At 42.8% G+C, this 13,621-nt stretch overlaps 1 protein-coding gene across 1 annotated transcript in view; it reads left to right on the forward strand.

Annotated features, from left to right (window-relative positions):
* caskin2 (CASK interacting protein 2) overlaps positions 1–13,621 on the forward strand; it is a 57,021-nt gene that overhangs the window by 27,085 nt on the left and 16,315 nt on the right. The window contains 10 exon segments of the mRNA XM_031842859.1: positions 286–337; positions 2,918–3,015; positions 4,841–4,986; positions 5,424–5,519; positions 6,277–6,398; positions 9,559–9,667; positions 9,907–10,015; positions 10,170–10,264; positions 12,159–12,239; positions 12,241–12,277. Coding sequence (XP_031698719.1) covers positions 286–337; positions 2,918–3,015; positions 4,841–4,986; positions 5,424–5,519; positions 6,277–6,398; positions 9,559–9,667; positions 9,907–10,015; positions 10,170–10,264; positions 12,159–12,239; positions 12,241–12,277 — 945 coding nt within the window.

The following is a 13,621-nucleotide window of genomic DNA, read 5'->3' on the forward strand; positions in this document are numbered from 1 at the left end:
GAGAGAGAGAGAGAGAGAGAGAGAGAGAGAGAGAGAGAGAGAGAGAGAGTTGAGGAAAGCTCCCCATCCTGTCGAGGCTGTCGGGTTGTTTGAAGGAAGGGAGCGATGACGGGCAGAAGTGCAGGAAAAAGAAGAAGAAAAAACCCCATTGTGAAAACACACACGGGGTCTGGCAGGGATGGAGGGATTTCTGGAGAGCTCTGATGAAAAGACAAATATGTCACCAAATACTAATGCTCTTTTTCCATTCCCTCCCTCCCTCCCTCTGTCTCCGTCTTGTTCCAGAGTTGTTGGGCTCCGCCAAGAGGCTCAACATCAACTACCAGGACTCAGACGGGTAAGAGGCGTGTGTGTGTGTACGTGTGTCTGTTAGTCAGCCCCTGAGATGAGCGGGAAGGTGAGTCTAAAGAATGCAATGGACGAGTCACTGTCTTGATTGACATGCATATTGGAAAACAAAAGGCCAACCTGTGCCTCCTGTTTGTCTTCAGTCTTAACCACCGCGTGACTCATAACCACGTCCCACACATGTTCCGACATAAAGTACCCTTCGGAGTTATTCTCTCATTCTTAGACACGTAGGAAATGACAGAAAATTGAGTGTGTTTAATTAGAAGCAAGGATCGGCCTATTAATACATGACCCATGAATACTCATCTGTTAAACCTGTTTGAGTCCTGTTCAATTTGTTATAACGCTTATTTTCACGTTTCCATCAGCACAAGTTGTAGAGAATAACTGCTACCTGGTTCTTTTACTAGAACCCCCTCGGTGGAGGTTCCAAGTTGAAACACTGCAGACCCCTACACTACAGCAAACACCTGACGAAGTGCAGACGTTCCTCTGCTTCATTGCCGAATGAAGGAGTCGGCATGTGTCGCTTTGAAGATGATGTCGCAGCACCTTTGTGCACTGTACGGTGATCAGAAGGGACATCAGCACACACTAAGGGGGTGCTGGTAACATAACCTGGTACCACAAAAAATTATTTTTGGGGGGGGTTTGAAAAGGCAAAAAAAAGATTTTGGTCTTTGTTCTCATCCATCTAGTTTATTTTTTTTAGCTCTAGCAAAGGAGGCCCTCAGACATGCAAAGCCTCCCCCTCTGTAAAGACGCTGTGTGTGTTGATGCGTTGGCCTACAAGCAATGTGTGGGTTGACCGAGGCCTGCGACGTGTATCTACATGCAGGGTCAGTGCAGTGTGTGGGAGGTGATGCACAATAGGGGTGTTGAAATTAAACATGTCCAATCTGTGACAGAGTGTGTGTGTGTGTGTGTGTGTGTGTGTGTGTGAGAGAGAGAGAGTGGCACAGAGAAAGGGGCTACCTGTGATATATGAGATCAGTGCAGAGGGGATGAAGAAGGGAAGGTTAGCAAACAGTCGCTTGTCACAGAGTCAACACCACTGCAGAGAGAGATTGAGCCTGTGTGTGTCTGTAGGAAGGGCTGGAAGTGACTCCGGATATGGACATGGTATGGTCTGGTAGAGGTGGATGAACAAACGTGTGTGTGTGTGTGTGTGTGTGCTTGTGCGTGTGCGTGGCTGAGGGGCATGAAGGACTAAACAATACAACTGACAAGATAAGCCCCTTCACGGAGATCCCTCAGATTTCTAAACGTCATAATGTCTAGCTTGTCAAACTTCACAGAGTATCACAAAGTGCGTCAACAAATTAAAAACCAACACGTCCAAACTACCAACTCGTCAAATACTGCAGCTCGGTCAGTGGCGCTGTGCTTCAAACTACGATGCTCTGGGTCACGTCTGTTTTGGAGTCAGGGACCGTGTGTCAGTTTATGCTCTTTACATGCATTGTGCCTTTTTTTTAAATACACTTCCATGTTTACAAGAAAACGCACTGCAGCATTACTTGGTTATGTTTAGGCAACGAAAGTACTTTTTTAAAAACATCTCTATTGACATCTTTTGCAAAAGCTACAGTAGGTTCTCTTTCCAGATGTATCCAGGCTGTATACTTCCACTGGTGGCAGAGCTCAGGGCTCTCACTCTGACTGCTTGAGGCTGTGTTGGAACACCTGAAGCCCTCTGCACTGTAGTGGATGTGTAGAGTGTGCTGCAGCTCGGGCTCTGCTTTCGTGATGTTGTTGCCTCCTCTCAAACACTCACTGTGCCTCTGTCGCCCAAAGCAAAAGCACAACTCGTCGCTAAGAATTTATGCCTTTAATTTCTCCCTCTGTGGAATATACTGCGACCTGACAGACGCACACATTTCAGCTCTGATGAACCCGCACACACACACACACACACACACACACACACACACAGTTTTGATGTGGGAATACGCACGCATCTTATCTTAGCCTATAGTTGTTATACACACACTCAACACATTCTCACACACACACGCTTCCCTTTGCTTCTATCTTTGTGAGGACACTCATTGACTTAATGCATTCCCTTTCCCCTTACCCTAACCTTAACCATCACAACTAAATGGCAAACCCCTACCCCAACCCTAACCTAATTCTAACCTGATCCTTGAGCCGAGTCTGAACCCTCAAATAGGCTTATGTAGGTTTGAGGACCAGCCAAAATGTCCTCACTTTCCAGAAATGTCCTCACTCTGAAGGTCTAAAACTCAACAAGTACACACAAACACACTTGTCTTCTCAGTCGGAAGTGTTGATGGATAAATGGGGATACGAACTCATAAAAACACACATAAATTCTTATCTGAGGTTGCAGTGCGTAATGGGATATTACACACACACACACACATCCCCGTCTGAAGTTTTGATGAGAGCACACACACACATTATCTGTCTGAAGTTTTGAAAGGGGCTCACCTGCTGTAAAGTCATCAGTATGATTTATAAGCCCTCTCATCTCCTTGTCTCTTCTCTCCCTCCTGCCCTCCCTTAACCCCCCCCCCCCTTTCTTGTCTCTCACCCATAGCTTCTCAGCGCTGCACCACGCCGCTCTGACGGGCACCACGGAGCTGCTGTCTCTGCTGCTGGAGGCCCAGGCCACGGTGGATATCAAGGACATCAACGGTAACGCGCTAGTAGAGCAGCTTCCCCGGCTGAACCCATGTCACCAAACAAACCTGCAACTTATGGGAACGAAATGCCCACGTTTTGGGAAGTCAGTGGGGGTTAAATTGAGCCTGAAACTTCCACAACAGCTTTCTCACACACTCAGCTGAAAAATAAGTTTGACCCATATGAATAAATATGATTCACTTTGAAGTTAGTCTGGCACGCAGTGACAGCAGTGCTACAGCAAATATATCTTCAGACTCCAAGCGGAACAAATGTAGTAGAATCGGGGCCAGGAGTGGCAGCTCGGCTGCTGAGACCAGAGGGGCGTAGTGCTCATAACCGTGTGTGACGCCTCTGAGGTCAGCGATAGATTTCTTAAGGACTGTTTTGAAGGTTGAATTTTACTCTTGGCGCTTCCTTCCAGTTCGTCAGTTTGGGCATCCAGGGTTGTTTGCATGCTCAGGGGAACACACGGCACAGCATCACGTAGCGTCACGCCATTTGAGGCCCACAGCACAGTCTGGACTAGTCAAGGTACGGCAGTCAGGACGCAGCGATCGGGGGAGTGAATGTTATAGAATGGCTGCTTTTCTAAAGCATTAGTGCGCATCAAGACCCAAGATCCCGATGTATCATTGCTCATCCCCCTGCATTTTTCTGTGACGTCCTAGCGTAACTACTTACAAATATACAAGGCTTTTAAAAATGTCAAGCTAACGAGCTTTATCATTAGCTATTGTTATTTTTTCAAGCTTCTTTCAACCCGTCCTTATGCATCTAAATCTAACGGGACCAATCATTTCTAAGTATTTCATGAGGCGCATTCCGAGCAGACATTGGGAACTTATTGATTTTCAGCAGCATTTAAAATCTGATTTGGTGATTGAAAAATGTGATGAACTGTTTCAAATGTCTCTTATAATACATACGCTGTATTTTCGTATATATTTGTACTAACCACTCGACCATGAGAGGATATGTGTCAAGATCTGTCATCTGTCATTCCCACCATCAGAAACACTCAATACCATGTACATACTGTATAATTGTGACTTGTTACACTAATCAATATGTTTTTGTATCAACAGTGGATGACTATGTGTCATGTGAAAGGTGTCACATGACACATAGTCACATGCGGCTCCCCTCAGCTCTGCAGAGTGTTTTAGTGTCTCTCAGCTCGTTGTTTTGGTTTTATGATCCCACAACTTTAAAGAGTGAACGTTGGACTGATTTCAAATCAGTGCTCATGTTGCTCTGTTTACGGGATGTGTGATTATACAATTTTTTGCTCACACATTTGAGGTGATAATATCAACGTGTGAAACAAGCTGGTTTAGGAAGCTGTAAGTAATAGGTTTTCACAGCTTGTTTCACAGTTAGATATTTACATCTCCTATAGGAACCGATAGGCTTGAGGCTTAGTGTCTTAGTCAGAAAACAAAAGCCAGTTTTGCACTTTGCATGGGATTTGCTGACACTAAAAATAACGGCCGCCTTACATTTAATGGGGCACTCCAGTGTTTTAGTATTGCACTTCCATAAAGTTGGATGATTTGCAAGAGACAGATTTCTAAAAGTATTGGTAAAAAAATCAACTCTGCAGAGGCCAAGATACAGGCTTTAAGTCCCTAACATGGCTCCAGAGAGCACTTGGTTCCCATAATGCAAATTGATAATTTCCTTAGTTAAACCTGTCCTGCTTGACAGGCTTTCTGTTAAAAATCCTAAGCCTCTGATGACATTACTATGATATTGTCAGGGTGACATTCTCATCTCACTGCCTTTTCCTCCCCATCTCGTGGGCTCTAACCCTCACCCATGTTTCTGTCCCCAGGCATGCGCCCCCTCCACTACGCAGCGTGGCAGGGTAAAGCAGACTCCGTCTTGTTGTTGCTGAGAGCCGGAGCTTCAGTCAACTCCACCTCCAATGACGGACAGATGCCGTTACATCTCTCTGCTCAGTATGGACACTACGAGGTGGTGAGTTCACACACCTGTACATGAGCTGCGAGGCATTACCAGCCCTCTGAAATCCACCCCCTTTGTGTCTCCGCCTGCATTGTCCGCCAACAATACCGGTAATACCGTTAATGCCATGACACAGGTTATTCACAAGAGTCTGAAGGCAGTGAACGCACACATTCCTTTCCTCCAGCCTCATCCGTATGGCTCCTGGAATCTCTTAATGGATAGATACACACACACACACACCTCAAGCTGTCATATAACCCATATGGAGGCCTGACCTCTTTGGTACACCATCAAACACAATACTGACGATGCTAAACAGAGCTATCGTATGTTCCTCTCTTCTGTTCAAAGACAAAACATCAACATGTGTCGGGATGACTGACATGCGAGTGCATAATGCATGAGGTGGTATCACTTACGTTATCCTTTCTCCCTTTCTTTCTCAGTCTGAGATGTTGCTGCAGCACCAGTCTAATCCCTGCCTGATGAACAAGGGGAAGAAGACTCCTCTAGATCTGGCCTGCGAGTTTGGGAGACTGAGGGTATGAGAATACTTTAGTGTAGTTTTACAAAGGTTACAAAAAAAGGTTTATTTGTCATTGTACGACAGGGTTGCACAAACGGAATTAAGATTGTGGTCCCAATTTGCTACATAGGAAAGAAAAGAAAAAATGTGAAAATACCCTATTGGGTCCTTTTTTGGATGGGGACGGCCTATGTCAAACATCAACAGCGGCTTAGATGAAGTGACCCACAGCTAAATTAAGCTTGTATGAGCGAAAGGAAAATAGGCTTCAGTGGCTCTTTTTGGACACACGCACACTGTAACATTAAAGGGATTGCACATTGCAGTGTGTTTTACTGTTTCTCTGTCACATCGGGGATGAGCCAGGCAAGGAGATGTATAGCTGGCCCTGTAATTCAGAATTACACACACAATTCCTATGCCTGTTAAATGTTCTCTCGTCAGGTCTGAGTCTGCAGTTTAGCTGTGAAAGAATAGAAGGCTTTGGGCTGTTTAGTGACACACAGACTTTGTGAGTGAGTGAGTGAGTGTGTGTGTGAGTGGAGGCTAGGGTATCTTTAGACAGCTGCTGAGTAGTGGATAAGCCTCTCTGTACTAGCTTGTCCCTATATGTACTGTAAGTCACCATATACGTTATTTCAGTCCATATATTCTTACCACCAAACCTCATGGCCTTGTATATATATTTAAGTACTTCTAATGCTGTAATTCTTGCCCCGATTCTGCCACTCCTCTGTTCTCACAGCTCACACTTCGTCTTCATTTCTCCTTAGGTGGCTCAGTTGCTGCTGAGCAGTAACATGGTGGCGGCGCTGTTAGAAGGGGACAACATGGACTCTCCATCCACCACTCCCCTCCACCTGGCAGCCAGGAATGGACACAAAGACATAATCAAGTAAGATCACAGCAGGAAGCAGCGTTGAAATGTACTGTAATAGAATTCTATCACATGGTCCATCATCTTCCCAGCAGCTTCTGTCTACTTCAACCACAGCTACTGTTACTGCTACTTCTGACACCAGTACTGTACAGCTGCTACTGCTGCTACTGCTAATGCCACTTCTACCACTGTTACTATTGGTAACAGTATCACTACTTTTGCAACTACTGCTATGGTTATTATTTCTATGTTTACTACTACTACTACTGCTGCTGCTGCTGCTGCTGCTGCTACTACTACTGTTACTACTGTTACTACTACTACTGCTACCACTATTGTCACCACTAGGGCTGTCAGTGCTAATCATAGACTGTATATAAGAAGTGGACCCCATTGGTTTGTGGACGATGGTTTTGGAGTCGTGAGTTTTTTTTAACAGTAGCATTTTGGCTGTCGCCATCTTGGTTTTTGTTAACCTCTGCTACTGCTAATGCTACCACTATTACTTTTGGTACCTCTATATCCACGGTTGCAACTAAAATCACAACAACTGCCACAATAACAAGCACTAGTTCTACTACAACAACTATTCTTACTGCTACTATCACGATCACCATTACTAAGGCAGTCAGTGCTACTACTGCTGATACTATCCTAACAGTACAGCTTGTGTTACTACCACTGCTATTACCGTTATTATTTCCATTATCGCTCCAGTCCACTGACACTTCACAGAATACCGTATGTGTGTGTCTGGCCTCAATTCACAGCTGCAGGTGCTAAACATTTCCCCTCTGGTAACTCCAGAAGACAAAACCAGTAGCGATCTCCACATTTAAAAAGAACACACTCTCTACTGCAGTGATATTTAATCCCAGTAACTTCACATTTTCCTCAGTGTGTGTTTTTTTTATGCCAGCATATGTAAATATGTATGTGCTTAGCCAAGTAACTCCACCCTGCCTCTCAGGCATGCTGTTAGCGATTATCAGATCCCTTTCGCAATAGCAACTCCATCCTCCTCTCTCCTTCTCCTGAACTGGGGAAATTAATAGTACACATGAAGGAGAAAATACGAGCTTTCAGCACAAATATATGAAAAAAAGATCACCGCATTAGCACACGAGTTTATTCAGAGTTTACTCAGCAGAATTTGACTGTGATCTCCCACTAAGGGATTTATGTCTCTTCAAAGAGTCTCTGTCTCCTCCACAGCAGACGTCTTACAGTACCTACTTTTTGTGTAGCTGGAGAAGTTTTCTGGGTCTGGATAGAACTGGAGCTGCAAAAGTGTGCACACAGACAAGCGAGAGATACGACTTTGTCCCAGGGAAGATGTGAAGACTTGTTGATTTAGTATCATATATATACACCCTAGTTATATGAGAAGATAACAGTGATAAGTATTAATTTTGATTAAAATAAAAAAATCATATTTGGTTAATTCATAGTTACATTTGATCCTCAAAACTGAAGGAGACCCCATGTTGAGAACCTTTGCCGTGGCATATTCTATACTTAGTGTAGACATGCATTGCAGTTTATGTAGAGTATAACAATAAATCACCACAAGTACGCGTTGCTCCCCTGAGGTCCGCTTGACGTAAATTTCATCATCAGGGGTGTTTGTGTAATCTCTGTGCGAAAGTTTCAAACTGTTTAATTTGTGCAAATTTAGACATATTTCTGTAGTAGTCTAAGGAATCATTCAGTCTTATAATGAAGTATCAGACATTTTTGTGAATGAAGTTGGAAGTTTTGAGAATAAAAGTAATATTATAAGAAAAAAGTCATGATGTTTCAGGAATAAGAGTGTAATGTTACAAGATGTTCATTTTGATACTCCATTGTCGTCTGTCTCTCCGGCTTTATTCTTGTAATTTTTTTATAACGTTAAGTTGGAAAATTACAAGAAAAAGTGAGATTTCAAGAACAGTTCCAGTTGTTGTTACAGGATGCTTATTTTATGAACTCTGTTGTAGTAAACAGGTGAGAGATCAAGAATAACACATCTTGCCATCTTCCTAGAATATTGTGATTATTATTCATAAATTAGCTTTATTCTTGTAGTTCTTTCTGTATTCATGTTTTTAAGAAAAAAGTTAAAAAAAAGGAAAACAAAATATTTTGAGAATGAAGTTCTAATATTACAAGATGTTTATTTTAATACTCCATCATAGTAAACAGATGAAAAGATGTGTCAGCTTTTAGGTGTAAATGGGAGAAAGTGTTTTTTCTTTTGCTTATAAATGGTAAATTACAACTTTATTTTTACAATATTATAGAATATTTTCTCTTAAGATTCAAATTTACATGAAAAAGTAAAGAGATTATTAGTTTAGTTATAATTTTACAAGAGAATTGTAATATTTCAAGAATAAAGTTGTACATTAAATTCAAATTTTTTATTTATGTTTTTCTTTAATACCCTGTAGTAACTGTAACTGGTGTCTACATGCATGCATGGCTTAATCTTTGAGACAAGCATATGCTACTAGCAGGATCAACTAGGTAGCCAAACGTCACCGACGAGGGGCGGAGGTCCTAACTGGTACTGTAACTGTAACTGTAACTGGTGTCTGTCAGCTATGATGTGAGAAATAAGGGATGGGATTTTTCCTGTCAAATCAGGACTTTTCTTCATAAAAGTCTTGTAAAAAGAATAATGTTGCAATATTGCAACATGTTTGTGTGGAGACTTGTAATATAAGGACTTTTTTTCTTATTAAAGTATAGACTTTATTTGTAACATTTAATTTTATTTATTTTTTTACTAACGTCTGGAAACTAGGAAGTAACAGTAGAAGTGTTAGCATCGACCGCACAAATTGGTGGCAAAGATGTGTTGGTAGTGTGGTAACATTCAGAAAACAGCATGCAGCTAATATCCTACAGCAGTGCTTAAGTGTTGTTTACATCCTAAGAACCTGACTCAACGTTCACACAGCGAGCTGAGGACCTCCTCCTCCTGCAACCGCTCTCTGGATGCAACGCCATCAGCATTCAGCTATATTTGTTAGCGTGTGTGTGTGTGTGTGTGTGTGTGTGTGGGCGGATGAGTGGGGGTATATGGCTTAATGAGATGTCGCAGATGTCTGTAACAGTTGAATGGATGAATCTGTTTTCTGAGGGTTGCCTGCGGCCTTACATGAGTGTTTCTGCTTTGATTACCCAGGTTGCTGCTCAAAGCCGGTATCGACATCAACAGGACCACCAAAGCCGGGACGTCTCTGCACGAGGCTGCTCTCTATGGCAAAACGGAAGTAGTGCGGCTGCTGCTTGATGTAAGCAAAGACGTAAAAACATAATTTCGGCTCAGCTGTTATTGGATTTTGAAGGCTGACACTAATATTTTTATATTGGAGGTGTAGCTACAAAGATAATTACGAACTAACGCAACTTCCCACTGAAATTGTTATGCTTTAATAAAGGAGGGAGGCCTCTGAGGGAGGGTTTTGTTTTCATACTGAACCTCACCCACACTAATCCCACAGTGTCTGTGTGTGTGTGTGTGTGTTTCTAGGCGGGCATCAATGTGAACATACGCAACACCTACAACCAGACAGCTTTGGATATTGTCAACCAGTTCACCACCTCCACAGCAAGCAGGGAAATCAAACAGTTGCTGAGAGGTTAGTGGCTCTTAAAATCAGTTGATGCTTTTGTGAAGTGTGGGTTTTTGATGGAGACAGAGGCGGTGGGAACAGTGGGGGGGAGCTTGCTAGGTGGCAAAGAGAGAGGTCAGAATAGAGATGATGGTGTCTGATTCTTTCTGTCTCTGTGCAGAGGCATCAAGCTCTCTTCAGGTCAGAGCGCTGAAGGACTACTGGAACCTCCACGACCCCACCGCTCTTAACCTCCGGGCTGGAGAGCTTATTATGGTATGTGTTTTTTTGTGTTTCTTGACAAAATAACCCCGTTCTCTTTCATGGCTGTCTGCTACAGTCAGTTAGCATTACCCCTGTTTTTGCTTGAGTTGGTAATGGCAATTCTGCCATTCTCCTGCTTCATGTCTTCCAGTTAAATTGACAGTGGCTCCAATAACAACTTTTTTTCTTTCTACCCTTTGTTAGCTTTGTTTGTAAAGTAGTTGTTCATTTATAATGTGATTTGAAGACGTCAGAGGGGGTAAGGCTTTTGTTTATAGTGTACACATTGACGGAGACTTTACAAATGATAATTGATCAGCTTAAAATACCATGACGGCCCTGAAATACGATGATGCCTCCCATCAAATTAAAAACAAGGATGAAAGTGGTTCGTGTCCTGTACGGAACCAAAAGTGAATGTTTATACATATAAACTTACTTTTGGTACATACTTAGTTACATAACAAACATACTTATTTTGTCCCCCAAAATAAGATCAGTTCCTAAACCTAACCAGGTAGTTTTGTTGCATAACCAGGTTCGACATCTCAGAAGCTCGCTCAGGCGCACTGATCACTCGTGTTGCTGGACATTCCAAGGAGGACGCACCAATATAAAAAAATTACTTTTCGCAAGATATCCTACGAACTGTTGTATGAAGATACGTTGATCACACATATATATATATATATATATATATATATATATGCCGGGTCTGAATTATGCATGCTGTTTATACACCCACACCACTCATTTATAAATCCCAGTCTATGTGTGAGAAAAGAGGTGTGTGGTGTGGTATGCATTGTTAAAACGACATGATCATGACTTCATACTCCAGGTAGCCCTCTGGGTGTTGGTGCGGATTGATACATTTGTAAAAAAGAGAAGCTCGTCTGTTCAGCGAGATGGACGATTGAAAGACGTCAAAAAAAACCTCCAGACACACTTCTTCACCTTTTAATGGTTGAGATTACAAAATCTCTTTTGACATTGCATATTCACTGTGCTGCACCTTTCCCAAGTGAAGGCTTGTTGTGTGTTTAGTTCATGTCTGTAACCATGCAGTAATTACTGTAACACCGGTCATGTACAGGTGATCCATGTTACAGTTCACTAGAATGGAACTACTTTAAAATCCATTCAGCTGCAAGTCATTTTTACCTGCCTTGTGCTGCCTATTCACAGGCAGTATGAGGATTATACGATGAAGACTTGTGTGAGTGAAGTCGTGTTGTTAGGATTTGCTTGGGATGTTGTAGGGTAATTTAGTGTACCCTGAGCAAGGAGACCACAGCAGAGGAACAGGCACTAACTTGCTGCAGTAACTCTCTCATTAACAACTTGTTATCGCGCACCACCCCCCCACCCCACACACACACACACTCGCTGTTTGCACTAATTCATGCGCGTGCACATTTTTGTGTTTACGTGCTCACTGCTGTGTATTTTGATATCTTTATACGAGTCATTGTGACAGCCCAGACTCCTGTATGGACTCGTATGTCGTCGTGGTTTCCTGTCAGAAGGCAGAGGTGTTTGTTTTTGTCCTCTCCAGGCATTTTGTTAACACTCACGATGAATAGACTGTACTTCCAGCTCATTGGCTCTCTCATTATGGACTGAAAAACATGCCTGGAGGAGTCACACACGTGACACACATACTTAGAGTCGGTGTGCAGTTGACAAGGGAAAATGTTATGAAAGCAAACCCCTCAAAGCTCCAAATTCTTCACCCCCCCCCTTTAATCAAAGCTCTTAGTCTTCACATCTCTGAGTAGTTTGTTCAAGACTGTTTATGTTCCATACTCTTGTCTAATGTGATTGTGAATCGTCGCGAGGCTAATGCTGTTTGCAGCAACACAAACATTTCAGCTGAAGCGTGCTCATGATTTGTTGGTGTCAGGTTGTGGAGCAGCACTCAGACGGCCGCTGGAAGGGTCACATCCATGACACCCAGCGGGGGACGGACCGGGTGGGCTTCTTCCCCCCCTTCAGTGGTGGAGGTCCTCAGCAGACGAGCAGGTAGACAACCAAGCAGCTCACACACCACATCTGCAGAACGTATGCTGCTTTATGCCACACGACATTTTAGAGGGAAGAATTTTACTTTTTCTCTCCATTACATAAATTTTATCTATACTAACTTAAGACAAAGTGTATCACTCTTATAAGAAATAATAAATATAATTTGGGAGTCCTCCTCCAAGAACACTTTTACTTAAAACGATGCAATTTCACATTATTTTGGGACATTATTGTTAATATAGATAAAGCCCAAATAACTTAAAGACAAAACTTGCTATAGTTAAATAATTATTTTGTTATTTACACAGCCTTCCTCTGAACATTGATTCTGCTGGAAACGTTTTCCCTGTAAAATCATATTCTGTAATTCTAAATCGCATATTCAGAAAACTTTGAAATGTTGTCTAATTAATTATATTTGATCACTTTAATAAACGTGAAAAAAACACTGTAGTCACCTCCCCTCCCCTCGTCCAGATGCCCTCCTCATTGTTTTTGTGTTCATACGGCACAAAAATGCTGGCACTACACTGTATGATGACAGGGTAATGGATTGCCCCAGAGAACCTGATATGAAGAGGGCAGAGGCGTTTGTACCGGCAGCTTGTGCAAGAAAAAGTCACGGTACGCCAAAGAGTAAATTGTAGAAGTACCACTTACTACTGACCCACTTCGAGCACTGAAGACCACTGAGATCACAGCAACGAGTAATTGGTTACCATATCAATTTGTGGATGATAACTCTGTCCCATTGCCAGATGGAACTTCACATACTGGGGGCTTGGGCTGACAGAGTGGTGTTTAAAAGGGCAAACCCAGGGCATTGGTTATATGTCTGGGCTAAGAATAAATCTCGACACTTGTACACAAGCAGGATCTATCATGTTGGCATGGATGATCACTGGGGGGTTCAGCATGCTTGTAAATCATCTGATTTAATCCCTGTGAATAAAAGGAATAGGACCCCTATGTTTGTTTTGCAGCTATAAAGCCACTGACATTCAAAGAGCGGGACAAGCACAGCGAGGGGTCCAATAACAGCTACAGACATAGATATACACACACACACACAAGCTAAGACACTTCAGTTCAGGAAACACACAAACGGAGATATTCATAAACGGAAACGCACATTAATAGGATTACTATGGCCAGATTGCAAAGTGTCAGCTCAGTGCTAAAGCCCTCACAGTCTGCGCTGGGATATTGTGTGTGTGTGTGTGTGTGTGTGTGTGTGTGTGTGTGTGTGTGTGTGTGTGTGTGTGTGTGTGTGCGTGTGTGCGCGCGCGCGCGCGCGTGTGTCTGCTCATGCTTGAGGAAGAACAGACAAGAGAAAGAGAG

Source organism: Anarrhichthys ocellatus, unplaced genomic scaffold (assembly GCF_004355925.1).
Source record: "Anarrhichthys ocellatus isolate YVR2014 unplaced genomic scaffold, GSC_Weel_1.0 scaffold4, whole genome shotgun sequence".
NCBI classification, from domain to species: domain Eukaryota; kingdom Metazoa; phylum Chordata; class Actinopteri; order Perciformes; family Anarhichadidae; genus Anarrhichthys; species Anarrhichthys ocellatus.